The following is a 27310-nucleotide window of genomic DNA, read 5'->3' on the forward strand; positions in this document are numbered from 1 at the left end:
TCAACCTGAGGCAGAACCACAAGCTGTTTTCAAACGGAGAGGAAAATACTTTGTCTGGATCTAACTGGAAATTGTTCATGCTAGAGTTGGTGGGTCCAGCCAGCGGCCAGGCAATATTCTGGACACCCAAAGGACAGTATTCATTTTAGCTAACCTTTGGAAATGGCCTCTGATTTCAAAGCAGTCCACAGCATTGGGTTAAACATAACCAGTGTTGTTTTATATGCATAGCTGAGCTCACAAGAAAAGCAAGATCAGTCCCCAGGGGACCAATGCAAAGAGGAGCCTGGGAAATCAGAACATGAACTGTGTGTGCCGATGCTGCAAACAACCGGGTGGAGGCAGAAGGTTGGGGGCAGGGGCTACTGGTCTCAGCAACCAAAGGTTTACATGTTACCACCCACTCTGGTGCAGGAGTGAGGCTTTGGGCCTGTGCGAAGCCCAAATGAGATGCAGAAATGAGAACCATCATAAACCTTAATGATAATGTAGACTTAAAAAAAAAACTATCAGTCATCAGTCATAACCACAGGCCCATGACAAGAAAGTCAGTTTGTAGCTGAGATACCAAAGAGAAGAAGGGAAGCAATCCTCTATGAATCTGTCTGCACACGCCAGTCCTCCTACAGTCTCGGGGCTGTGTGTACATGGGCTTGCATGGCCCAGATTAAAAATTAACATCAAGAAGTCTCAGATCAGAAACGTTCCAACAGAAACAACCACAGAATGTATCCCAGGAGATCATGCCTCACTGAAGTGCTCTGGCCTCACTTAGAGAAAGCCACATTGAAGAGGAGGTAACCTTGTCTGTATCCAAGATAAAGTAACCTTGTCTACATGTTAATAACATCCTTAACAGCACATACGTCCTCTGGAATGTGGGCTAGATCTGGTGATCCACTTCTAAAGAGTAAAATGTAGCAGACACAGTGGCTTCCACCTTAGTTTCTGTCTCTCTGGCCCCCACCCCCAGTAACCTCTTTCTACCATTGCTACAAAGGAGGTAAAACTCTTATCACTGCCCAATAAGCCACGGAGGGCCGAGTCTTCTTAACAGCCATGTGGGTACGTTCTTCAGGGTTGTGCGATAACTGCAGCCTGCCCATCACCTTGACTGCAGCCTTGTGGGACACCATACCCAGCTGCACAGGGCTAAGGTGTACTCAAAAGAACTGGCCCACAAAGCCAGAAGATAATTTAAGGCTCTTTGTTTGGGCAATTCATCATGTAGCCACGGGTAACTAATTCAAACTATGGCATTAAAAGAAAAAGAACTAAGTCATTACTGGGCTAAGTCATCCAGAAGCCAGGCATTCTGTTACAGCAGCTAATGCACCTTATCTATAATAAAATCTCTTTTAAACCACATTGTGCTTTGTGATTATGAGGGCTTTTGATGGTGTTGTTGTTGTTGTGTTTGTTTGGCTTTGTTCTAAATTTTGTTGTGATTTTGGTTTCCTTGTTTGTTGTCATTGAAACAGGGTCTCCTGTAGCCCTGGCTGGCTTTGAATTCACAGTGGAGCCAACCCTGGCCTTGAATTCCTGATGCTCCTGCATCTACCTCCAACGTGTGTGCACCACAATGCCTGGCTAAATAATGTTGTTGTTTTAAGACGAGTCTCTCTATTTTGCCTAGGATACCCCCAAAATGCTAGGCTCAAACAATCCACCTGCCTCATTCTCCTAAGTACTGAGGCTATACTGTACCCAGTATTAAACTAGGTTTAAGAGTTCATAATGTAAATGATAAAACTAGGTGAATGTTTGTAATCCCAGCACCTCAGAGGTGGGGGCAGGAAGATCAAGAGTTCAAGGACATCCCCCATTACAGTTGAGTTCTATAAAAGCCTGAGAGCTACATGATGAGACGCTGTTTCAAAACAACAACAAAAGAAAACAAACAAACAAACAAATAAAACTAACCCCACATCGTTAAAAATAATATCGGCAAAAACAGAAAGTTGGCTTGGGGGTGGATATTAAAGATTTGAAAAGAAACCCCAAGAAATTTCTAAAAATTAAAAAAAAAAAAAAACCTCAGTGAAATTTAAAGTACAATTTATAAGTTAATAGTGCTCAAGAAATAATAGAAGCAATTTTAATACAGTGTCAACACCAAGAGGCAAAGAAATGGGGAGCCTGAGGCTACAAGGAGGGAGGGTCCCCAGCACAACTAGCCGGAGCTCCAGATGGAGACACCAGGGGCACAGGCTGGGAATTCCCCAGACTTGCTCAGGGACTTCAGACAAAATGAGAACAACCAATCTCAGTCCCCAGACAACTCGCGAGATGGACACAACCGTCAGAAACAACCATTTTGTCACTCTGAAGACTGATCAAAGGCACACAGGAAAATGACTATGCTTTTGGGTGAGAAGGCAGGACTCTGATCCTGTTCCCAATCCCCAAGGCCCCAGCTCCATCTGTGGCAGCACGTCAGGGACGATGCTGCTGGCTATCCACAGAGCTGCTTTATTGCCTCAGCCAGAGGCCCCCCTGAAGTTGCAGCATCATCAGGAATAGTGTAAGAGCAGGAAGGCCAGCCACAATGCTAGACTGTGCAGCAAGCAACAGGCTAGCTAACTAGACTGTTATTTTTTTTTTTTTAAGATTTCTGTGGTGGTGGTGGTGGTGGTGGTTGTGGTTGTGGTTGTGTGTATATTATGTGTATGCACGCTTATGCCATGGCACATGTGTAGGAATCAGAGAACAACCTTGTAGAGTCTGTTTTTTAGTTTTTGGGGTTTTTTTCCCCCATCTTTATGTGGGCTCCAGGGATGATACTCTGGTTGCCAAGTCTACATATGAAGAAGTATCTTAGTATCTTAAGAAGTATCTTAAGCACCAGAGTCATCTCGCCAGTCCTGGCCTGATCCTTTACAGAGAATTTTGGGAATTAGACAGAGAAGGGTTTGAAAACCTGTACACCATCACCCAACACCCCTCAGCAGGGAAACCTCTACATACATGCAAAGAAAACACAAGAGACCCTAGTGGTGATTGAAAGCCAGGGAGGCTTGAAACCAACCACAAGCAGAGAGAGGAGACCTCAGTGGCTCAAGTGTTTTGAGGTCAACTTTTACCCCATCTTTGGCCAAAACAAAGCCATGCAGACACTGGAGCAATCTCTAGGAAACAAGGCTTAAAAAGCAGAAGAAAATGGGGGGAGGGGGAATAAAAAAAGAATGAAGACTCAGAGGCTCCCTGTTTCAGGAAAAGCAGATTTCACAGGTTCGTTCCAGGAATTAACACAAATAAACAAAGCAACAGCAGTCTTTAGGAGGTAAAAATAAGAGCCCAGAATTGTCACACTATATTACCTAAAATGCTCAGTACTCAACAAAATATTTTGTCATGCAAATAAAGAAGAAAGTATAAATGGTCTCAGAATGTTGGGTTTATCACACACCAACTACAGGGTAGTTATTATAATCATATTCAAAGAGCTAAAGGGAGCCATGTTTAAAGGCTGAAAGGCAGGCATGGCAACAGTGATTTCATGGATACAAAGTCACAATCGTCAAATGAAAAGGAGAGGGAGGGGCTTAGACAGTGTTTCCTGGCAGTGCCCAGGCCAGCTTTCCTCACCGAGTGGCCCCGGCTCACTCTAAACTTTGCATCATTCTATATTTGCTTTTCAAAACTTCAGGCCTGGGTTGTTTTTTTAAATTCAGTTTAAAATTATGAGTATATGTGCATTCAGGTGCCCTCAAAGGCCAGAAGAGAGCATTGGCTCTCCCCTCCTCCACCCCCACCCCCACCTCACCCCTGCCTCCTGGAGCATTGGAGTTAACAGCATGAGGTGGTTTCTAAGAACCAAACCTGGGTCCTCTATAAGAGCAATGTGCTCTTTTAAGTGCTGGGCCATCTCACTGGGCCCTTAAAATCATTAATTTGTTTAAAGAAAAACAAGTGTGGAGCCAGCGAGATGGCTCAGCATGTGGGGGCTCTTGATAAGCAAGCCTGCCTGTCTTCATTCCCAACCTGTAACACTGCAACTGTGCACTGTGCCATGCGTGTGCACCAACACACACACACACACACACACACACACAGAGAGAGAGAGAGAGAGAGAGAGAGAGAGAGAGAGAGAGAGAAAATTTGTAAAAAAAAAAAAATTAAGAAACAAATATCCATTCAAGAACTGAAAAGTCTAATAACTGAAATCAAAACCTCCATTGAGAGGTTTAATATAAGATGTGATCAGCAAGCCTGAAGACAAAGCAATACAGATTGTTCAACCTAAAGAATGGAGAGAAAAAAACTATCAAAAATACAAACATAGGACAACAGCAAGCAAACGGATATACACTCGGTGGGAGACCCAGAAAGACAAGGAGGAGGAAGAGGAGGAGGAGGAAGAAGAGGAGGAGGAGGAAGAAGAGAAGGAGGAGGAAGAAGAGGAGGAGGAGGAAGTCAAGAAGGTAAAAAAGCTATGGCCAAAGGCTTCAATGTAGCCTATCTGAAGAGTTCTTATCACCCAGGACCACCTGGGTCAACCTCCTCCACCACATAAACCAAACAGGCGTGGGACCACAGCTTTATAACCCCACCAGGGAAGCTGGGGCAGAAGGACAATAAACTCAGAACCCACCTGGGCTACAGACTGAGTTCAACTTCAGCCTGGGCAAATTCAAAACACCCTGTCTCAAAAAGAACAGAACTTTTGTTCTGACAAGTTCTCACTATATAGCTCTAGTTGGCCTTGAACTCGAGATGTAGAATAGGCTGGCCTCAAACTCACCGAAAGCCAGCCTCCCTCCCTGATGCTGGGATTTAAAGGTACAAACCACTACACTGGACAAAGAGGAAGGGGCTGGGGTGTAGCTCAGTGGTAGAGTATTTCCCCAATGAGTGCAAGTCTATGGGTTCAACTGTAGCTTGAGGGCAGAAGCTAGGTAGTGAGGGTATACCAGGCCAGTAAGTATGCAGGAGGCAGGGTGGGTTTTTCTAAATTCATGAAAGTACAAATCCTGATTTAGGGAGTGGACATACAAATACGCACAACATAGTAGAGACGCAAACACCAAAGTCTGAGCAAGCTCTTAACAGCAACCAGAGAAGAACAGGAATTGTACACAAAGACAGTCAGGTTGCAGCAGACTTCTTAATATCAGACAATGAGAGGGACTGACACTGACTTGGATGTCCCCTGGTAGGCCAAATGTCATCCATCCATTGTCAGGGCATGCTACCAACTACCACTGAGAAACTAAAGAACACACTTTAGGTGGAAGGAACTCATAGATGAAGCTATAATGACCTGGAAAAGAGTGTGTGTGTGTGTGTGTGTGTGTGTGTGTGTGTGTCTTAGGAGTGATAGCGTAAAAACTAACAAGGAGCTGCGAGTCGGCTCACCAGAAAAGTACCTTCTTAGCATGCATGAAGCCTGGGGCTCCAGACACAAGAAGGCCTAAAACCAAGCATAGTGGTACAGGCCTGTCATCTCAGAACTTGAGAGGTAGAAGCAGGAGGACTGGAAGTTCAAGACCATGCCTAGCTACCCAATGAATTTAAAACCAGTCTGAGCTACATGAGACCCCATCTCAAAAAACGAAAATCAAATGTCACATGCTCTCACCAAAAATACCCTCAAAATGGATCATATGCCTAAATTAAATTGGAAGGGGCGTTAATTTTGTTGTGATCTTGGATTAAAGCAGATTTCATTTTATATTAAGACAATTTTTTTTCTGGGGGAAAAAAAGAGAAAAATTTGTGAGATATACCTCCTGTGGTCCTTGAAATATGCTTGGCTTAGGGAGTGGCACTATTAGGAAGTGTGGCCTTGTTGGAGTGGGTGTGGCCTTGTTGGAGTGGGTGTGGCCTTGTTGGAGTGGGTGTGGCCTTATTGGAGGAAGTGTGTCACTGTGGAAGTGGACTTTGAGACCCTCCTCCTAGCTGCCCAGAAGTCAGTCTTCTTCTGACTGCCTTCTGATCAACTCACAGCTAGATCAACTCTCAGTAGAATTCTCAGCTCCTCCCGCACCATGCCTGCCTGGATGCTGCCATGCTCCCACTTGAAGATAATGGACTGAACCTCTGAACCTGTAAGCCAGCCCCAATTAAATGTTGTCCTTATAAGGGTTGCCTTGGTCATGGTGTCTGTTCACAGCAGTAAAACCCTAACTAAGACACCTCCATTAGAGTTAATGTGATTTATCAGGCCTTGCGGAACAGGATTGTCGTCCTGATCAAGAGGTTGAGACAGGAGGATAGTAATTTCAATACTAGCTTGAAAAAGAGACTGGAAGGTGGTGACACATGCCCTTAACCCCAGCACTTGGGAAGCAGAAGTAGGTGGATCTCTGGGTCTGCGGCCAGCCTGGCCTACAGAGTGAATTCCAGGACAACCAGGGCTACACAGAGAAACCCTGTCTCAAAAACACAACAACAATGGCAACAACAAAAACCATTTCTTTAAATAAAAAAGTTAAAAGGCTTCTAAGGGCAGATGATGGCTCAGCAGGTGCAGGGGCTTGTTGCCAAGGCTGGTGACTTGAATTTGATCTCTGAAATCCACAGGATAGAAAAAATAAGACCCCCACAAATTGTCCTCGGATCTCCACATGTACACTGTAGGACACACACACTAATATAAAAATATAACTTAAAAAGTGAAAACAAAAGAATTCTGGGGCTATAATACAGCAGTATAGCACATACGCGGACGTGTAAGGCCCTGGCACTGAAGGACGGACAGTGCTGTGAGATGACACAGAAGGTAAAGGTGATTGCCACCACCAAGACCAATGACCTCAGAACCGACTCTTCCAAGTTGTCTTCTGGCCTCTGCAGTGTGTGCCGAGGCACATAATAACGCAAGCAAAAACCCGTAAATAAACGAATAATAAATAAATAAGTGTAATACTAATAACAATAGTAAAATGTCTTTTTTTACACAACATGAGAACACAAGTCCCTCTGTAGAGGAAAGCACTATAGCTGACATGTTAACACTACATTTCCAGCACCTAGAGTTTCTGGAAAACAGTAGGGTTTTTTTGTGTGTGTGTATGGACAGTGGGGAAAAAACCCAGGGCCTCGCTCATGCTCGGCAAGTATTCCATCGCTGAGCTAGAACCTCCCTCTCCTGCCCCCAAATAAATTTCTATGGCTTAAAAAGGGAAAAAAAGAGGCCATCAAAATTAAAGTACCCTAAGGACTGTGCATTATTCAGAGCGAGAGTAGGAAGCCTTGTCGGCTTCAGATGAAGTCAAGTATGCACATTAAAATTACAGGAGTAACCATAAAGAATAAAATGGAGTATGTAACTGTCAAACCAGCGTGGGATTTGGCAGAGAGAAGAAGAAAGCAAACTCCATCAATCCAAAGGGGTAGAAAAGCACCAACTCTGCTGGATGTGCTGACATAAACCTGTCATCAGCCCTTGGGAGGCTGAGGCAGGAGGATGGTCACAAGTTATAGGCCAGCCTGGGCTACACAGTAAGACACTATCACAACAAAAATGAAAGAAGTACAGATAGACAAGCATAAAGGAAGGAAGGAAAGTACTATCTAAGAAACAGGATAGGGCCAGGCAAGGTGGCTCCACAGGTAGAGGGGATTGCCACCAAGCCTGACGACCTAAATTCAATTTCTAGGATTCACGTGGTAAAAGAAGAGAAGCAATTCTTCCTCCATGTTGTCATTTGACCTCCACACATGCACCCCAGCATGCACTCCCAAACCCCAGCAGGATAAGTAGAAGGCATGAAGTAAGATGACAGAAATAAAGCCCAGCATACCACAATAAATATAAACGTACAAAACTCTCAGGCAATTACCAAATGGATGTAAGATCTCTGTCATAAACTATTTAAAAGGACATACCTGAAACATATGGGACAAAACACTCTAAAGCCAAAGATGGAAAAGGATGTCCAAGGCAAACACTAAAGAGATGAGTCCACTCAGGAGGAAAACCATCATTAGAGACAACAGGGCAGTGTCTTTGCTGCTTTAAACCTCTCCTCTTCTGTAAAGCAAAGACTCCAAGTCACACCTCCAGGAGAAATATGCCAAGTATATACACTGTTAGATAATGTGAGGTGGGAGGAGGAGAGAGAGGAGGAGGAAGGCGAGGAATAGGAAATGTTTGGAAGGTTTAGATTAAAATTTCAGAACACTTGGAAAAAATCTGAAAGAAAGAAAGAAAGAAAGAAAGAAAGAAAGAAAGAAAGAAAGAAAGAAAGAAAGAAAGAGTAGGAAAGAAAGTGAAGGAGTGGCCCTCAACAGAGTCTTAGAGAGAGACACCCAGGCAGTAACAAATGCTCAAGTCCTAAGGGTGGAGTCTAATGTCCATGTCTGGGGAGCAGGCAGGTGCAATATGGAGGAGGGAGGGAAGGAAACAGAACTAGAAGGTAAACACAGAATCACACTGGCTGGCTCGTGCAGGGCTTTGTAAACCCCAGCAAAGCCCTGGCTGGTTACGCTGAGCAAGGCCAGGGCTCTGAGCAGAAAGGCAAACAGATGTAGTTATATTTTTAAATAACAGTTCTGCCTATACTGACAGAAAATGAGTTGCAGTCAGGACAAACACAGAAGACCAACAAGAAGGCACCGTAATGGCCCCAACCAAGCCCATGGGGCTTGCAGTGCACTTGGTGAAGGGTGGATAGAGCCTGGGAATATTGCGAAGAGGATTTGCTGAAGGACTGAAGGATAGAATGATGTCTAGCAGGGAGAGCAGTCTGACTTCATGGATTGGGGGTATAGCTCTATGATGGAGTGCATGCTCAACATAAGTAAGGTTTAATCACAGCACAGAAAGGGGAGGGAGGGAGGGAAGGAAGGAAGGAGGGAGTGGGGAGGAAAAGGAAGACCAAAAAAGACTGACTTTGGGCTTTTAGACCATAAGTCCTAGAAAAATAAAACTGCCATTATCTGCAAAGGAGAAGATGGGTGGAGTAGCGGTTTGAAGAGGAAGAGGAAGAGGAAGAGGAAGAGGAAGAGGAAGGGGAGGAGGAAGGGGAGGAGGAAGGGGAGGAGGAAGGGGAAGGGGGGGAGAAAGAGGGGGGAGGAGAAAGATAGAAGTGTCTGCAGCAGCCAGCCAAGTGAGCTCCAATACACAATTCACATTTCATGTGAATGCCTGGCATCTTAGGGAGGCTTTGGGCTGAAGTTGTGCATCTGGGAGGCATCAGGTTCTCAGTAATATTCAAAGCTACCAGCCTGGATGAGCTCACCCACGGAGTGGGCGTAAAAAGCAAAGAAGGGACAGAGCCCTGGAAAACTCCAGTGGTGACATCCAGAGACACAGATGTCACCACAGTCATGGGAGGAGATGGGGGGGGTGTGTCAAAAGCCACCAGAGAAACATGTTCCAGGAAGAAGGGTCCTCAACTATGTTAGATGTCACCGATGGTCAAGGAACATTAACCGGTGGGCCTAGGAACAGAAGCGCCTGCAGAGAGACAGCTCAGAAGTGCCAAATCAGAATCCCTGATTCAGGAAATGGAACAAAGGGTTTCCGAGAGACTGCCGAGGCTCACAATGGGAGCCGATGGACAGTCTTCTGCATGGCTCTTTGCATGGCTCTCACCCCACCCCACCCCCAGCAAACAGTAAAAATAGCTAACCTTTATTGAGCACTGGCTATGTGCCAAGAATGCTATTATGATGCCTATTTTTAAATAGGGAAGGAAGGGGCTCAAAAGTCATGTAACTTGCCCCAGGTCACTCAGCTGGTAAGTAGTTCAGCCTCTCTTCAACCCTGTTCCTACATTAAAATATAAACTGCCATTACCTCCTTTAATGAAAGGGGAGGCCTGCCCTTAGGTATAGAAGTGGCTTTATTTTCTTTGAAATGCGGTTTCTTGGGCCCCAGGCTGGCCTCCAACTTGCTAAGTAACTGAGGATGACCTTGAGCTTTGGATCGTCTCCCGAGATAGGCATGTGCCACCATACCCAGTTGTATGCATTGCTGAGAATTCAACCCAGGGCTTTGTGAATGCTCGGTGGGCACTTTGCTAACTGAGCTAAATCTCCAGTGTTGAAACTCACTTTATGAAACATCAGTTTTGGACCAGCGCCTTCTGTTTGAATGATATTTTCCACTGAACTCCTACAAATCCCCTGAGAGATATTCAACACTAACATTGCTTTGTGGTTTTGTTTCTTTGAGTGCTGAGTCTTATACCAAGGTCGGCCTTGAACTCATGATCTTGCCCACCTCCACCTCCCAAGATCAGGAAACAGGGGTGTTGAAAGGGAATGTGGTCCGAGGGAGTAGAGGTCGTGCCTGCAGAACTCGGGCCCAGATGGCCCAGGAGACTTCAGTTCTGCCTATGCCTTGCCTGTACCTTTCATTTATGAATCTGGAGCAGTCAGGCTTAGAGAGGGATGGAGAACCCAATAGATGCTGTCCTTCACACATGCTCACCATTTTGAGCGTACTTGGGTGGGTTCTTTGGGATTCTCAGCCCAGGGCAGATCTGGAAGCCACAAGCAGGTTTGGGGGCTTTCCCAGAACCAGACTTGCTCTCTCTCCCTCCACACAGAGACTGACATCACAGCCTAGAAAGAGCACAGAGCTGGCTTCCCTTTCCTACCCTTCCCTCCGTGTATACAGGGTCACTCCCTACCTGTCCAGTTGTGAGGGAACGGCTGTAGCCAGGGATGGAACTCCGGGGATGGATCCGTGGTGGGACACAGCAGCTGAAAAAGGCAAATGCCCGAGTCAGAATGGGAGTACCCTAGAACGTGGAGAGAGGGCCTGAAGATATCACGGCCTCTGACCAGGTTCTGTTCCTCATACCCCACACACAAACACAAAGAGACTACCCAGGAGACAGACTCAGAATAAAAGGTCCTGATCCCGACCCCGCCCTGACCCCACACGCACACAAAAGAAACACTAAAACAAAGTCTATGACTCCACTCCATTTGGGGCAGAGCAAGATAATAGTCTGTTGAATCCTAAGCAGGGCTACCCATCCAAAACCCTTCACATACAGTTCCTGCAGGAACTCGGAATCATCTCTGACACCCCTCCCCACATCATCCTTACTTGATCCTGGCTGTGTCCACGCTGGAGGAACGGCGGGAGGCAAAGCGTCGGGCAAGTGCTTTTGGAGACGTCTTGGGGCTACCATCGGAGTCTCCGCTCTCCTCATCCCCCATGGCTTTGATGTAGCTACCGCTCCGCATCCTGCGGCAGGGGATCTCCCCATCCTTGCCACCCGTGGGGTAACCCCCCCAGTCATCTTGCGGCACCTGCAAGGACAAGGGCCTCTGTCCCTCAGACACATTACTAGTTGGCTTAGAGGAGAAGGCACTCTTCCTCCCACTGACAGTAGGAGGCGCTCTGCCCTGCTGGGGAGCAAGCCACACTGAGCAAGTAGGCACAGAGGACTTGGAGGGAATGTGTCAGGGTGTTCCCCTCTCTTGTGGGGGTTGCTGCATCATCCTCCAGAGACCTTTAGCTACTCAAAAGAGGGTCAGCTGAAGAGACAAGATGCCAAGACATTGAAGACCAGAGGCCTGAGTGGCCTGTCAATCATATCCTCATATGTGCAGCATAGCCTGAACTCAGTGACCTTTCACCCTTCCTCCTCCATCCTTTTAACAGGGTCCACTCGACTTCATGACTTCAGGGACCACAGAAGGTATCAGGCAGGGAGCCTATCAGCACATTCCACTGTCTAGACTGAAGCTGGATGGTCAGGAGATCAGGCCCGGGCAGAAGCTCAAGTGGCAGGAGGGAAGCCAATTAGGAGGCTGAGGCTGTTCTGCAGGCAAGGGATGATGAGGCCTAAATTAAGACAATGAGAATAAGGGAAAGAGGAGGAGCTGGAGATGAGATGCACTGAAGAGCGTCAGTGAGCCTGATAGTGGGGGAAGTAAGAGGAGCCTGGGAGGAGTCCAAGATGGCTGAGAAGGGCGGTGGCTGAGGACCCGGGGGTGAAGAGTGCTGTCCCCGCACTGAACCACAGAATCCAGATTTGCAAAGGGGTGACAGGTTCAGAGTTGAGCACCCTGAGTTGGGCCTGGAACACCTGAGAAGATGCTTGTTATGCACGGTCTTGGGGTTTACTGGTAAAGGCAGGCTGAACGCAGACATGCAGAAATCAAGGGTGGTAACCAGATGCCCAGGAGTAAAGGAGACACCCCAGGGGGAAGAGGGAAAGAACTGAGGAAAGACCCGCTGACATTTTAAAAAGGACTGCAAAGAAAGGAAAGAGGGCCTGTGAAGTCACCTGAGAAAGAGTGGGCAGAGGGGTGGGAGGGAGTCAGGAGAATGCCATGTCACAGAAACGAGACATTTCAAGAAGAAAAGGGAGTCGATTATGTCAAATGCCACAGTGTTCTCCAAGGTCAGTACCTTGTGCTCTGCGGTTAGGAGACCCAGGGCAAACACTGGCCCTGTCACTTGCTAGCCAGGTGAACTTGAAAAAAGCTAATTAAGCTCTAAGAATCAGTTTCCCCAGGGCTGTAAATTGGTAAAAGTAATTATACCTGCATCAGAATGGTCGGTGGGTAAGATAAACAAGCAATTCAGAGCGCCTGCAACACAGAAACTGCTCAGTAAGCGTTGGCTATTATTACAGGTGTTCAAGACTTTGTTGGGGAACTGCTGCCCAGAGTCTGCCAGTAACCACTGCCAGGGCACGTTCAAGGGCAGGGTGTGGAACTCTGACTGCGGTGAGAGCTGAGGGAAGTCGAGGAAAGCAGTCTATGCTCTGAGACGGTAGGTAGAAAAGGATGTCAAGAAGTGGTAGCGGGGGGCGGGGGGGAGGTTTGGAGAAATGTTTTAGGAGAAAAGCGGCTGTGGGTATGCTTTCCAGAGAGCACAAGCAGACACAGTAGTCTCTAATTTCAGGGGCAGTTGAGGGATGAAGTGGCTGAGGAGCCCTGGTTGGGGAGGCATCAACTCCATGGGTTGGAGTCCATGATGGTCCCCTGCACAGTGAAGAACGAGATTTAAGGAGAGAAGGCTGGAGGAGGCAGTAAGGAAGAGGTTAAACAGAGCAAGGAGGAGAGGCTCCACAGAGCCAGGCTAAGGGAGGGGGAGTCATGGGAGGAAGAGACCCTCATGAGGGAGCAGGCTCAATGAGGGCCAGAACTCAGTCTGAAGACAGAATCAGAGAGGACGAGTGATGCTCTGAGTGGCATGCAGGGATCCGGAAAAGGCTCACAGGCACACTGGTATCCAATGGGAGACAGGCTTCGTTAAAAGTTAAAGGGGTAGGAAGCTAGGTATGGTGATGTATCCCTGCCATACCCAGGAGGTGGAATGGAAGCAGATGGAGGTAACCTGAGCTACACAGGGAGTTGGAGATCACCACTGTCTACATGAGACCCTAGCTCAAAAAAAAAAAAAATCCAGAGAACACCCCAATAAAGACACCATGTCACATACAACCAGCCTCCCCTGCTTACGTGACAAGGAGCATCAGGCTGCCTTGAAAGGTTCCTGCAGCCTTCGGTTCACCCACCCTTGGGCTCAGGCCCCCATTCCTCCTTCCCCATCATTTTAGAATGCTCTGGAAGCCCAGGCCCTGAGAACCATTCCCACCCCCATCCTCTACAGAGAGGAGTGGCAGGAGGCGAGGGCACACACTGCCACACTGCAGGGCTCCCACTCCACAGCTACTGCAGAGCTTTTTCCTCCTCTGCAGGACACTGTGAGGTGCATGTTAAAAAGGAAGCCCCCAGGGAGGTCAGGACAGCCCTGGAGAAGCAGCAGGGAGCAGCACTATGGTAGCAAGGTCTGGTTACAGGGGAGGGATGGAGTGCTTTCCCCTGCCCTCTTCAGTTCTCAGCCTAGCGCCCCTCCCTACCCAGGGAGGGAACAATCTGAAGCTAACCTACACGGTCTCAAACCCCAGAAGCCTCGTCCTGTTTTTGCTATAGCACTATTTGCTCTCTCGGGCTTTGACGCGATTCCCCCAGGAGAGTACTAACATGTGTACAACTTTCAGGCAAGGCCAATGTCACCCCAAAGGCTCATGCAAGCTCACCTCTCCATCCCTTCCAACGTGCTGTAGGATCTTCCTGGAACACCTTCAATCTGTACTCAACTAACTGCAACTCCTCCACAGAGACTCAGCTCAGGAGACATTCCTCACAGGAGCTTCCTGGAGCCACCCCTAGCCACCACCCACAGGTGAGTGAGGAGCCTCCTCTGTGTTCCCAGAGGACCCAGGCCTCTCTTCTATCACACAGCCTACCATCTGCTTCCTGGTCTATTCCCTGGAAACCATGAGCTGTCGGCAGCAGAGGTCTTGATCACTGTACCATGGATGTGCTCACTGAATGAATGAATGTGGATTAACAGACAACCCAAGAGAAATTCGGACTTCGGAGATAGCCCTAAATCTGATGGATCTCCAAAACTTGTATTGACTTTTCCCCCCCCTAAATGGCCAGGAGCATTCACGAAACCAGTACAGGCTGGTTGAAGCTGGAATGAAAGCCTCAGAAAAGGACTCAGAGCTCCTTGTGGCAAAAAACAAAACAAAACAAAAAAAAACAAAACAAACAAACAAACAAAAAAAAAAACCACGAGGTTACATGGGTAGGATGAGAGAGGGCCACAACCATCACTTCTCCATCCGTCCTTAAGAAGCCCTGCTTGAATGACAACAGAACTCAGACTCCAGTGTGTCAGCCTCAGAAAATCCCCCAAGAGGCATTCCTTCAGAGTCCTCCATAATTTTCTGGGCTGTCCCACCACACCATAGCCCAAATGACAAACCCAAGTAGAGTCATGTTCTGGAATCTGATCTTCATATTCCAATAAACTGGACCACCAGGATTTGCATAGAAAAGGTCTAGAGAGGACTTGGAGCAGGAGGAACTTCTTCCCAACTCCCAAGCTCCAAGGCAATACTATAGGTAGTGCCATTATGTCCTGTCCACTGCCTTCCCTTAGCTTCATACCGCCTTCTGCCCCAGACAACAGAGGTCAGCACATCTCATCCAAACCAAAAGGTCAAGAAGTCTTCCTATTATCAACATCATTAGTCAGATTAGAGGGGTCCCTTCATTGTACAAATGTGGAAAGGGAGGCCCCAAAGGGGTTCAAGATATCATGAGACAGAGCCTCCTTCCTGCAAGACCTCCAATACTGGGACAGCTGGACTCCACCCAACCATATCCATCGTTCCCCCAGCTGACCAGACTGGTGAGGACTCAAAACATGGTTCCCTACCCCACCAAGCCTCACCTGCAAATAGTGATAAGTCCTGGCTTTGGCCTTGGTCTCTGGGCCCAGGAGCCCCTTGCCTGGCCCGGCCCCTGGGTATCCATCCCGGCCCTGGCTGACCATCATGGTATGCCAGGCACTTCGCTTGACTGACTGTCCATCCAGGGACATGGACATGCCAGTGCAGGCAAGGCAGCGGCCTTCCGACCCGCCCGAACGCCCCTTGAAGCTCAAGTCCCGGTAGGACCCATCTGGAGCATCCAGGCAGAAGGGACCACCAGGCTCTCCAGGGGGCCTCCCACCCAGAAAGCCACTGTCACTGTCCAAATTGTCATCAGAGCTCCACCAGCCTGTGGCCTTGGTCTGGTGTCGCCCATCCCCCTTGCGGTCCTTGCTCTTGCTCCGTTTGCCATGCCGGGACTGGTGGTGGTGGTGATGGTGGTGGTGATGGTGGTGGTGGGAGGTGGGGGGCCCTCCAGAGCCTGGACCAGAGTAGCTGTCTCCCCCAGAGCTACCTCTTCCTTCAGCCTTGGGCCCATTATAGTCTCGCTTCCCAGGTGCCTCCAGAGAGTGAGACTTGGCAAAGAGCTTCTGCACAGAGTGAACCAGGTGCCGGATGCGGCTAGGACTCTCGCTGCGAGCCTCAGGGGCAGCTCCAGATCCAGGTCCAGGACCAGGCCCTGCTGGACCTCGCTGGTATGGGAGTGTGTGGAAGCCATCTTGTTGAACTGGCAATTGCTTTTCAAACTGGTCCAGGAGTGTGGGAGGCAGGCGGGTGGCCCCCTTGCCCTGTGGGTGGCCCACACAGTCTTCACAGGTGTCGAAGGGGCCCTGGCCGGGGTACATCCTGGGGAAGGTACTGCTGCCTCCCCCAGCCCCCACCCCCCCGGGGCCTCCCTCGGGGCCTACTGATGATGGACCCTCACTCAGGCTCAGGGGTCCTTCTGGAGAAAGGTGTCCCAGGCCAGCTCTTGGGGCACAGAAACGAGGCTCGGTGGAGAAGGCCTCCCTGGAGCCCAGCAGGTACGGGGCCCTGGCAGCTGGGCCCACGTCCATATGCTGTTGGTCAGCAAAGCGGGCTGGGCGGGGATGGCTGCCTCGGTCGCCATGGTAACCCCTCATGGCCTCAGCAAAGGCTCTTCATATTGTTGGGGGCCAGGCCCCAGGAACCTCCTGAGAAAATAGAGAGAAAAGAGATTTGAACTCAACAACAGGCCACTTTACCTAAAATCATCTTTCACCAGGCACCGTGGCATCTCTGTTGGTATTGCCTACCAATTTATTGTGATTAATTATACTATCTTTCCACACATGGACTGAAAAGTCCTTAAAACAGTCATAATAGACAAAGACACAAGGGCACAGGATAATCCCACCATTCGTCACTGTTGCAAATTTGATAAACACTTATCCACCAGAGGAAATGCTTTCAGCCAAATGGGCTTTTAAATATCTTTAGATTATCAAAAACAAAAGGCGACCCAAGCAGACATACACATATTCAAAGGAACCAGTCATTAGGTGAACTGGCTTTTTAACAAGCTAAGCTGAAGCAAATTGATCCACAGCCATTCCACCGCCCCAAGCCTATCCCGCATCCCCCTGCTGCAGTTGCCAGGAAGACAACACTAACTTCAAGCCTGCATCTCCATGCAGCTCCATAAAACCTCTCTGCCTTCCATGTCTACTTCCTTGCATCTGACTGCAGGCCCCGCCTCTTCCCTCCTCTCGGGGAATGCCATAGGCAGGAAAGCTTGTGTTGGCTCCTCCTATCTTCGCTGACTTCCAGGCACTAACCACTGGAGTCCCCTCCTCCTCCCCTCGCCTATTATCCTTTGCCACACTCCCTCTCCAGGAGATGGCATCTGGGGGTGGGGGTGGGGGAACTCCAGAGAAGGCTGGCTAGACCAGGCAACATTTGACCACTGGAACCACTGGAAGCCGGGAGTTCTTCCTCCCAGGAACAGTGGGCCAGTAAGGCTGGAAGCCAGTAGAGAAACCATTGTGGAACTGGCGTCCCTGGCCCTCATCCCAGGCTTGCCGAGGCGACAGGACAAGAGAGGTCAGCTCTCAGCAAGAGGTGCCTCCAATCAGGACTCCAGGAGCTGCCAGGACAGGAGCTATGGCAGGAGGAGGTGACAGCAGGAGGGACAGGGACAGAGGATCTGGCAGACGGAGCCCTCCCCCATCCTAGACCAGCTCCTGGGCCATCTGCTGACTAGGAGATGACAGTCTCAAAGACTCCAGACAGCAGTACCTCCTAAGACTCAATCTCCCTCCCCACACCGCTTCCCCTCACCCATTCTGCCTCTGGCTTCTTCCAGATCCTGCCCACAACCCATCTCCTACTATTTCCCTAGCATTAGTGATTTACCGGGTACGGTGCACACCTCAGTCTCTGAGCTGACTGAAAATCTTGTCGTGTAGACATTATCCACACTTACCGTGAGAAAATGGAGCTCAAAATGGGGAGATGAAAAAGCCAGTAAATGGGTGAGTCACTGCGCATCAAGTATTTGGGTTCAAGAACTCCGAATATAACCCCCATCTCCCAAATATTCTAACACTCACCATCCGGGGTGTCCCATCCTTGATGTCAGGATCCCCACCACCAGGCAGAATCCTAACTTCAGCAGGCGCAGGACCACTGGCTCCTGACAGGAAAGAAAGAGGTAGTCAGCCAAGGAAGGATGTTTCTCTGGAGTCCTCAGGACAGGTCTCTGCCCTGGCAATTCTCTCTCCCAACCCCCCAAACCAGGACTGGTTGGATCCCCCACGATGCAGAGGCTTCAGACCCTCAGGGAAATGAAGTTGGCTTCATTATGCAAATGTATGCAAATTTGCTCACAGGTTGGACCACCTCCAACTGCAGGTGTCTGTGTGATCTGTCCGTGATGCTCAGCTACAGCGTTTTCATTGCCCTTAAATATGGCTGCGGTCCACGGACATTTGTAGAGTGCCCACTGCAAGGCAGACGGAATGAGACACGTACTGAGTTCATTTGAGTGTGGGCCCTGTCCTTGAAGGGTCTGTAGTCTAACGGGAAGAATTTCTCTGGGGACAGAATTATCAGGTCCCTATATTCTGGTTCAAGCCCTTCCTTCCTCCTTGGATCTCCCTTCCCTCGAGCTCTCCTCCTGGCTAACACTTATTCGCAAGAAGCCTCAACTTCCCATGGAGACTTCCTGTACTCTTTATTCTGGATTATGCCTCTCATTGGTCTCTTATGACACTCCGGGTACCCCCAAGAAGCAGCAAGCACACTGGATTGAAATCATTGCTTTGATTTCCATCTCTCCCACTGCCACTCCCAAGGTTAAAAAAAAAAAAAATAGGTTCAGTCATCTCCGACTTGAGCCGGTCCTAAGTCACTGTTCCCTGTGGGTGAGGATGTGGCTGCACTGGAAAGGTGACAAAATATCAGGCTGGCTTGGATTAATAGCTAGAGCAGATTCAGTAGAGAAGAAGGAAGGAGGGTTTCCGGGAGAAGAGGGCATTTAAAGTACAATATGGGTAGACAAAGGTTGGCTGTGGGCTAAATTCCCAGTGGAGAAAACAGTGGGTACAAAGCAGACCCCCCAAAAAAAAATGCAAATACCAAATCCTGGAGGCCAGACTTGGAATGTTCCAGAAGCTGGAACTGGAAATACTGGAAGACGGAGAGTCAGAGAGGAAGACGACTCTCAAGTTTTCGGTAGCCGTGACTGGAAGACTAATGATGCCATTATTAGAGACGGGGTGTCAGAGGAAAGAGCTCGCTTTGGGGGCATGATTAATAATCGTAAAAGAGACGCAGTCAGACATCAGGAAGAACTTCCTGACCCCGAGGAATGTGACACAACGGAAAGGACCATGGGAGTCCGTAAGAGTCTATAGAGGAAAGGTTTAGACATAAGCTGCTCCCAGATCCAGGGCTCGAACCAAGGAGCTATTCGTTATCTTGCCTAGAGAGACACTGGGGTGACATTACCAATACCAAGAGCCTGGCTCTATGGCAATTCTCCTTTATTGTCCTTTGCCAGGCTAAGAGGAGGGAGTTCAGACCAAGAAGCTTAAGCTCTTGTGGAAAACAGAAACAAAGCTTTGATTACCCTGAGCTTTATCTGTGGCACATTCACAGACAAAAGGGGGCACATATCAAACTGGAACCTCACACTGAACTTCCCACCGGTGGATGTCTGAGTCTGAAGGTGTTCTCTGCCACCAGCTTCCTACAGCTGCGGCCGCCAAGCTGCTGGGTTGCTACTGGGATGTCTTGTTTTGCTTTGTTTTTTCTTTTTCTTTTTACTTAAGATTTATGTACGTTATATGTATCAGTGTTTCCCCATCTTGCGCATACATGCATTACACATGTGCCTAGTGCCTGCCAAGGTCAGAAGAAGGTGTCAAATCACCTGGAACTGGAGATCATTGTGAACCACAACATGGGTGCTGGGAAACAAACCCAGATCCTAGCAAGTGCTCTTAGGTACTGAGTCTGTCTCTCCCACCCTCTAGGTTTTGCTTTTGGAGAAAGGTTTCTTGATTCCCAGACTAGCCTAGGACTCTTTCTATAACCAAGGGTGACCTTGAACTCCTGACCTTTCTGCATCCACCTCCCAAGTGCTGGGTTTACAGGTGTGAACCACGCCACCCAGCTTGTCATCAAGTTCTTATTAAACTTGGTTCTCGTTCTCACCAATCCATGTTCCCTTAGCTCTGCTCTCAGACAGGAGCTCCAGTAATCGCTCCTCTCCAGATAGACCACTAGCACCCATTCACTACAGGACAGAACTGTCTAGGAATAAGACACAGCCCCAAGACCTATGGTATCAGACAAACACTGTGATCTTCCAAGTTTAATACACCTGTCCACACATCATCCAGAACATTGGTGAACATCAAATGACACAATACCTATGAAACCATTTTAAAACCCTAGAAGTTGGAGGTCAATGAGATGATGGCTCAGTGGGGGAAAAAATAAGGGGGGGGGCTTGCTACCAAGCCTGACGATCTGAGTTTGCTCCCCAAAGCCCACAAAGTGAAAGGAGAGAAGAGAGTCCCAAATGTTGACCTTTGACCCCCACATGTGCCTCATGACATTTGTGCACACTTCCATGAATGTGTTCACAATAAGTAAATAATAAAATTAAATTTAAAAGTTTAAAATATCACCGGGTGGTGGTAGTGGTGCACCCATTTAATCCCAGATCTTGGGAGGCAGAGGCAGACAGATCTCTGAGTTCCTGGCCAGCCTGGTCTACAGAATGAGTTCCACGACAGTCAGGGCTATACAGAGAAACTCAAGCTCAAAAGACAAATCAAAAAAAAAAGTTCACAATGTAATCTCTAACATAACACCTTTGTTTTGTTTCATTTTTAAAAGATATGTTATTTTCTATTACATACACATTGTGTGTCTATGTGGGGTATTTGGATGTGAGTATCCCCTTTTCCTTCCTGGGGCTGGAGTTACAGGGTTGTGAGCCACCCCACATGGTACTAGGAATTGTATTCAGGACCCCAGCAAGAGCACTACTGCCTCTTAACCACTTAGCCATCTCTCCAGCCCATACTTTTTTCTTTTTCTTTTTGTTTAATTGAGGCAGGATCTTACTATGTAGTCCAAGCCTGAAGGCCCTCCTCCCTCAGCCACTTGAGTGTTGGGATTACAGGTGTTCAAGCAAATCTACCAGAAGCCTTTATTTGGGTGTCTAGAATCTTCAACATGCAAACAGCAAATAATATAACTAAATACAAGCTACTGAAGGAAGGGGATATTTCATTCCTGTACTTAAAAAAAAAAAATTACTCTCATGGTAAAAGTGACCTTGAATTTCTGATTCTCCTGCCTCCACCTCCAGAGTGCTAGGATTGCATTTGTTTGTCACCACACCCAGTTTTAAAGGAAAGATTTAATTATGAACGTCTATTCCTCAGATCCCATGCCTCCCCCTCGGCCCCCACCTCATCGCTAAATACAGTGAATGGGAGGGAGAACCAATCAAGGAGAGCGCTTGAGTCCAATCCATCACCCCTTCCTATGGATTTCGCTTCCTAAAAATAGCTGTGCCCACTGAGTCCCATGCCCACCAATCACTGCTGGCAGAGGAGCAGCGAAGACTGATTCCCAAACCCCTTTTCCTTCTTCCCAGCCTCCCTTGTGATGAAGCCATGCCATTCCATTGTGGCTAATGATTTATACATGAAAATATGAAGTTCCTGGGGGGAAGTCTGCCTTCATGACAAGGGATGGGGCTTTCGGGTGCCATCCTCCCTCTCCTGCTTTCTGACTGGAATAAAACAATGATGACCAGATCCAGGGTACCCGGCTTGAGAAAGAGGCTTAGAAAGTCGCAGAGATGTTAGTCCTGACACCATTGAGCCACAGATCCAACACAAGCGGTTGCCTTTCTCCAGGCCTATCTGTGATGAGGAACAGACTCTATTTTAAACCCCTGTTGGCCAGATTTTCTGCATTTGCGGCAGAAAGCGGTGCTACTGAATCCAGCTGCACCTCAAACATCACCTTCTGCTGGGACATATGCAGGAGGCTCCTAACTTGTCTCCCCATTCTGGTGGCCCAAATTATCACTTGGAGATGCAGATGTGACCGTACCGCTTCTCTGCTTTCTTCACGGGTATCCTTAAGTTAGCATCTTAACCTGGTCAGCCAAGCCACACACCTGGTCCTTTCTGCTTTCCCAACATCCTCTCCCCACACGCTCCCCCCTTGCTTGCTCTCTCTGCTTCAGCCAAGCCAGCCTTTTTCAGTTCCATGATCCCTCACACCATGGGGCCTACTCCCTGTCCAGAGAGCTTTTCCCCCACCCACCTCTGCCTTGCCGACTTCTGTTTCCCCTTCAGATCTCAGCTCGGTTATTGCTTCTTCAGGGAAGCTTTCTCTGGCCTCCCTGACTAGGTCAGATCTCCCTGCTGTTTGCTCTCAAGGCATCCTGTACCCTCCTCTTATCTAGTTGCCATTTTAAATCTGTGTGATTCTGTGACTGTCTTTCTCTCCCGATAGGATGTGAATTCCAGGCAGGAATTCTGACCCGTCTTCAACACATTCCTCCAGCCCCTAGGCACAATGCTCGGCACATAGTAGGTATTTGTTGAGTATGCCTGCAAAGAACAAGGTCCTTTGACTTAAGGCGTTTTATTTGATCCCCAAAACTACCCCAGGATGTGACTTCATTCCTCCATACATTCCCATCTAAAGAAATTGAACCTGAAGCTACCAATCACACTGAGAACTGATGGCAAAGCCGACATTGCCCGACTCCACAGCCTGATGGCTTTGCTACAGCCTGCACAATTAGCCTTGAGAAGCTGAGCTTGTAAAATGTCATTTGAAAGTAACAGGTATTAAGCAACCGAACAAATAAAAAAGACTGCATACATACCGCACAGCTAATGAGAGCCCTCATTTAACTTTCCTCTATGTGGGGAATATAACCTCATGCCAAGTCCAAGGTCAAATAAAGAGACTAAAGGAAACTCCCTGAAGTTTCCTCGACACCGGTATCCTTGGGTTAGCATCTTAACCTGTCCAATTGAGCCACACATCCTCTTCCTAAACACTCCACCCTTGCTTGCTCTCTCTGCTTCAGCCAATCTAGACCAAGGCAAGGTCTCAAGTAGCCTGAGCTCGTCTCTAACTCACTATGTATCAACCTTAAATTCGTAACCATCTTGCCTCCATCTCTGAGTCCTGGGATTAGAGACACGCCTGAAGTCTGGTTCATGTGGTGCTGGGGACCAAACCACAGGGCCATGTATTTGCATGCTAGGCAAACACCTCTACCGACTGAGCTACATCACAGCCCTACTTTTTTCTTATTGCATGACACAGAAAGCCGCCCAGATGGTGAAGGCAGCCACTTCTACAATTACCTGTGGCTGTCTGCGAAGTGGAAAGTGAGTGGAGTCCAGGAGGGTGCTGTGTGACAGGTTCTTCATGATAGACCTCAAATCTATTTGGTAATGGAAGATGAGGCTCAGATGCCGTCACCAAGAAATTACCCAATTTAGCACCAACTACACAATCCAGCAATTAGTTTCTTAAACCGGAACTTGCTGGGGGCTGCCAGGCTGGTGAGGTTGTTGTTACAAATCTCACTGGGAAGCCAGCTGTGTAATTCGCCAGGAGGTTGTCACTGCCCCAAGCAATTACCTTCCAGAAAAAGAATGGAAAAATAGAAGAAGGAAAGGAGCTGCAGAAGAAGTCAGATCGCCTCCTCCCCTGCCCCAGGGTCAGCTGACACACCTTTCCTGAGACCAGGTGACTCCCTTGCCCATCCCTCATCAAAGCACTCACAGGAGTGGCAAAGCCATCTCACAATCTAGGTTCAAATCCCTTGCTCCTCACTTGCTAGCTGCATATACAGGGGCCAGTGATTCGCTGAGCTTGCACCATTTTCTCATCCATAAAATGGGGCCATTAGAGCCACCGTGAAGGTGTTAATGACGTGGCGAATACTTAGCACATCAACTCCTTAGCACCGTGACTAACACAGTAAATATTCTGCACAAGTGGCTAGCACTATGTGCCGTTTTATTTTTCTTCCTTCCTTCACCCGTTTACAGCTCGACCTTGAGCAGGTCATTTACTTTCTCTGAGACAACCTCCTAAGGCTGGTAATCCTCTGCTGGCCAAGAGACAAGTTGTTCTTGACGGTCCATATCTGGAGACCAGGGATCCAGATGTGCTCAAGAAAAACTGGTGTCTTGGGGACTTACACATGGGCTGGCTTAGGTAAAGATGGAGATTTCAAAATTAAATATTAGCTGATTCATTGCTTCCTTGGGAAGCTGCTGGGAGAACTAGACAGGATGGTCCAGATAGCTGCAAAAGGATGTTGGGCTCTTTGACAGGGGTCAACCTTATCCCTTTCCACAGGGCCTAACAGGTCATCTCCATTCTGGTTTCAATAGAACAGATCTCCCAGCAAGTGAGGCCTAGGATTTGTTTTGTTGCTGGGAGCCTGGCTTCCTCCATGCCTGTGAGTGAACTATGTGTGCTGTTGGGAGTTTTAGCTTCAGGTTGTGCATAGCTATCCCCTTTCCCTGTGTTAACTGAGCTAATGCAGCTAGGAGTGTACCTGTTTCCCTGTTTGACAGCAGCTGCATGCCTACTGGGAATGGGGTAGGGAGGCACTGGACCGTAACACAGAACCTCTGGCCCACAACTCATATTCCACAATTATTTATCTCTGCCCATGGATTCCTCCCACCGCCTCACCTCTCCTTGCATCCACTTTCATCTGAGCCCCCTTAACCAATCTGACCTTAGTTCGGCTCTGGTATCTCCATCAACATCTCTGTTGCTAAGTGGGTGCCCCAGTCCCTGGATTCTCTTTAAGCCAGCCCCATGGCCCAACCCTAATCCCCAAGACTCCAAGGAAAATGCCTCCCTTACTGTCCCTGCCACAGCAAATAAGGAGGAGGGAACAGAACAGGAGGGAAGCTTACAAACATATACCCTTACCTTCATTACTTTATTTAATCAAGTCTTTCTGGGAGCTCAGGGCAAGAGGGCTGCAGAAAATGGGCTTCCTCTTCCAAAACACTCAAGACATTTCAGCAGGGCTGAGTCTAAATGCATCTCCTGACCCATCAGCCAGCACTCATGCAAGCCTGTGAATAACCCATACCACCTATAATCTCTTTGAAAATCCCACCTCAGGGGGCTTTGCACTTGATGTTCTCGCTGCCAGAACACTCTGCCCCAGATATTCCCAGGGCTTCCTCTGTCTCATCTTGCTGGGCTCAGTTCCGACAGGCTTTCCCTGACCACTCACTCTAACTAAAATCTAACCTTATCCTCCCCGGGGTTCTTTCTACACCACCCTGGTCTGCTGCCCCAAAGCACTCATGGATCTTTGAAATGACTTTCTTCACCCATTACATTTTTATGGTATGTCTTCCAGTGGTAAAATATCAGCTCCAAGGGGGCAGTGACTAGGCCTGAAGTCGTCTGTGATCTAGAAGGCCTGGTACTAGCAGACTGGAGTGAATGGCTTCCCCGCTGCCCTCGCCCACTCTCCTGTGCACAGAAGCTGGAGGAAAGGGCCTTCCCAGCCTTCCCTCCAAAGGCTTTGGAGAGTTCAGAAAGACCAGTTATTCAAAATCCTGTGTCTAAACACAGCCTGGCTCTTGCTGTTTGCTTGTATCAATCAGATGTGCTCTTTTGCACAGGGAAGGCGTGGTGGAGAAGGCAGAAGGAAGGGGATGACCCTTACTTAACAGTGAGTTCTGCAGAGACAGACAGCCTGTGAGGAGGCTCTTAGGGACTGAGTTGTAGGAGCCAGGCTCAGTGTCCACCACCAGCCCCTAGTAGGTCTTGTCATTCAGACTTGTTGGGCCCCAGTTCCTTCTCTAGCTGTGGCCATGGAGCCAAGAAGCCCTGCATACCAAGTGTGAGTGTCCTCCTCCTTCTCCAGGGCTTCCAAAAGGTCTCTGAGATACAGCCGTGCTGACCAACCTTCTCTCTCAGGGCCAACTGTTTCCAGTCCATCTACTCTTAGGTATGTCTGCCACCACCCCACCCCACCCCACCCCAACTCCTCAAGGGTCTCCAAGAGCCCAAGTTTGGCAGCTTCCCCCTGCTGAGAGGAGTAGTCTCAGAACCAGAACTCCTAGGAGGCTCTACCGAGTGGTGGCTTAGTGACAGAGAGTGCCTTTTCTAAGTTTTGAGCTAAACAATTTGGGTTTATAGTCCACCAAACATGGGCCTTAAGGAATTGGCTTCCTCTCTGACAAAGCCCCTCTATGCTCAAAAAGGGATAAGAATGGTCTCTTTCTCAGATCTACAATGCCACAAGGGTTAAAGTAACGCAGATAAGATGTCCAGCACAGTGCTGAGGGCTGGCTGAAGATGAAGGGAAAGCCATTTAAATGCATGCGAATTAAACACAGGGCCTCTTGGATTTCTCAGACAGCCTTGGGCAGAGACCTGCAGCCATGCCTGGTGTATCAGAAATGGGTGCTGTGGAAACTCACTCTTTCTTTCTTTCTTTCTTTCTTTCTTTCTTTCCTTCCTTCCTTCCTTTCTTTCTTTCTTTCTTTCTTTCTTTCCATCCAGGAATTTGTTTGCCTAGAATGCTTTTGAACACCTCCCACATCTCCAGCACGCAGAACGCAGCAGAGCTGCCCTGGTGTCCTAAAATGAAGGAACCTGAGAGAATTAGAGCCCGCAGGTTCACAGACCTCTAATGACAGACCTCCAGAGTCCTCTGTAGCATTAAATGGCAGTCTCTCTTCCCACTCCAGAGAAGAGAGGAGAACTCAACAGTCTCACACTGAGGACTGAAAGGACGCTATCTACCTGCTCCAATGCTACCTTAGTTGAACTCTAAACAGCTTGTTTTCTCTGCCTGGGTTTCAATGTTCCCATCTGTAAAATGGAGACGACAATGTTATTTCAATGTTCCCATCTGTAAAATGGAGACAATATTATTTCAATGTTCCCATCTGTAAAATGGAGACAATGTTATTTGCCTCCTTGAGTTGTAGACACCCAATAACTAATTGATCAATCCAAGACAGAGTGTATTGATCTCCATCCTCACATCTGTTCTAACATGAATACCACAGCATCTTCCTTCATTTGTGTGTGGCTCGCTCTGGCCTCCAAGGTGTTGCCAGACTGGAGCCTGCCAGGGCCACCAGAGAACAAGAACAAGTCCCAACAGGGGTCCAGTGGACATGTGATTCTGTGCCAGGCAAAGTCCACAGCCTTTTCTACTTCCAGTCTAGCCAACTGGTCATATGTCTCTGTCACGGAACCTACTACTTAGGGTTAGCACACCATCCCCAAGCCCTCTATATAACTGGCACAGGAATGTTTAGCTCAAAGGCCTTTCCTTTCCTTCTGGGACCATGCCACAGGAGAATAAAGTACAAGGCTGGACCCTTTGAAGGGGCTTTTGTTGGCTGACGCTTGGTTGGAATCTCCTCCCCTTCCGCTCTGCCCTAAGTCTGCTGACCCTGTCCCAGGGGCAGGGATGCCCAAGCCCCGTTTTCCTCTGAATCTCTGGACTTTGAGGATCTGAGAACAGACTGGGAAGCTGAGGGGTGGGGAGTACAGCAGGCAGGTGTGCGGGGCAAGAAGCAGCATAAACTATAACAGCCAGCCACAGAGCAGATTTTCCTGCCAACTGCACCTCTGATGTA

General features: G+C 48.4%; 1 protein-coding gene across 4 annotated transcripts in view; it reads right to left on the reverse strand.

Moving 5' to 3' along the window:
• Positions 1–27310, reverse strand: part of Dlgap3 (DLG associated protein 3) — a 66638-nt gene that overhangs the window by 24662 nt on the left and 14666 nt on the right. For 3 of the 4 annotated variants that reach the window (XM_076934179.1, XM_076934177.1, XM_076934178.1), the window contains exons 2-5: positions 17723–17805; positions 15173–16324; positions 11012–11217; positions 10587–10659 (exon numbers count right to left, since the gene is read on the reverse strand). In XM_076934179.1, the coding sequence (XP_076790294.1) occupies positions 10587–10659; positions 11012–11217; positions 15173–16273 (1380 nt within the window). In that variant the 5' untranslated portion in view covers positions 16274–16324; positions 17723–17805. Of the gene's footprint in view, positions 1–10586; positions 10660–11011; positions 11218–13964; positions 15136–15172; positions 16325–17722; positions 17806–27310 lie in introns of those variants that run through there. The other variant, XM_076934180.1, reaches the window with a different exon arrangement.

The sequence above is a fragment of the Arvicanthis niloticus genome, chromosome 5 (genome assembly GCF_011762505.2).
Source record: "Arvicanthis niloticus isolate mArvNil1 chromosome 5, mArvNil1.pat.X, whole genome shotgun sequence".
In the NCBI taxonomy this organism is placed as follows: Eukaryota; Metazoa; Chordata; class Mammalia; order Rodentia; family Muridae; genus Arvicanthis; species Arvicanthis niloticus.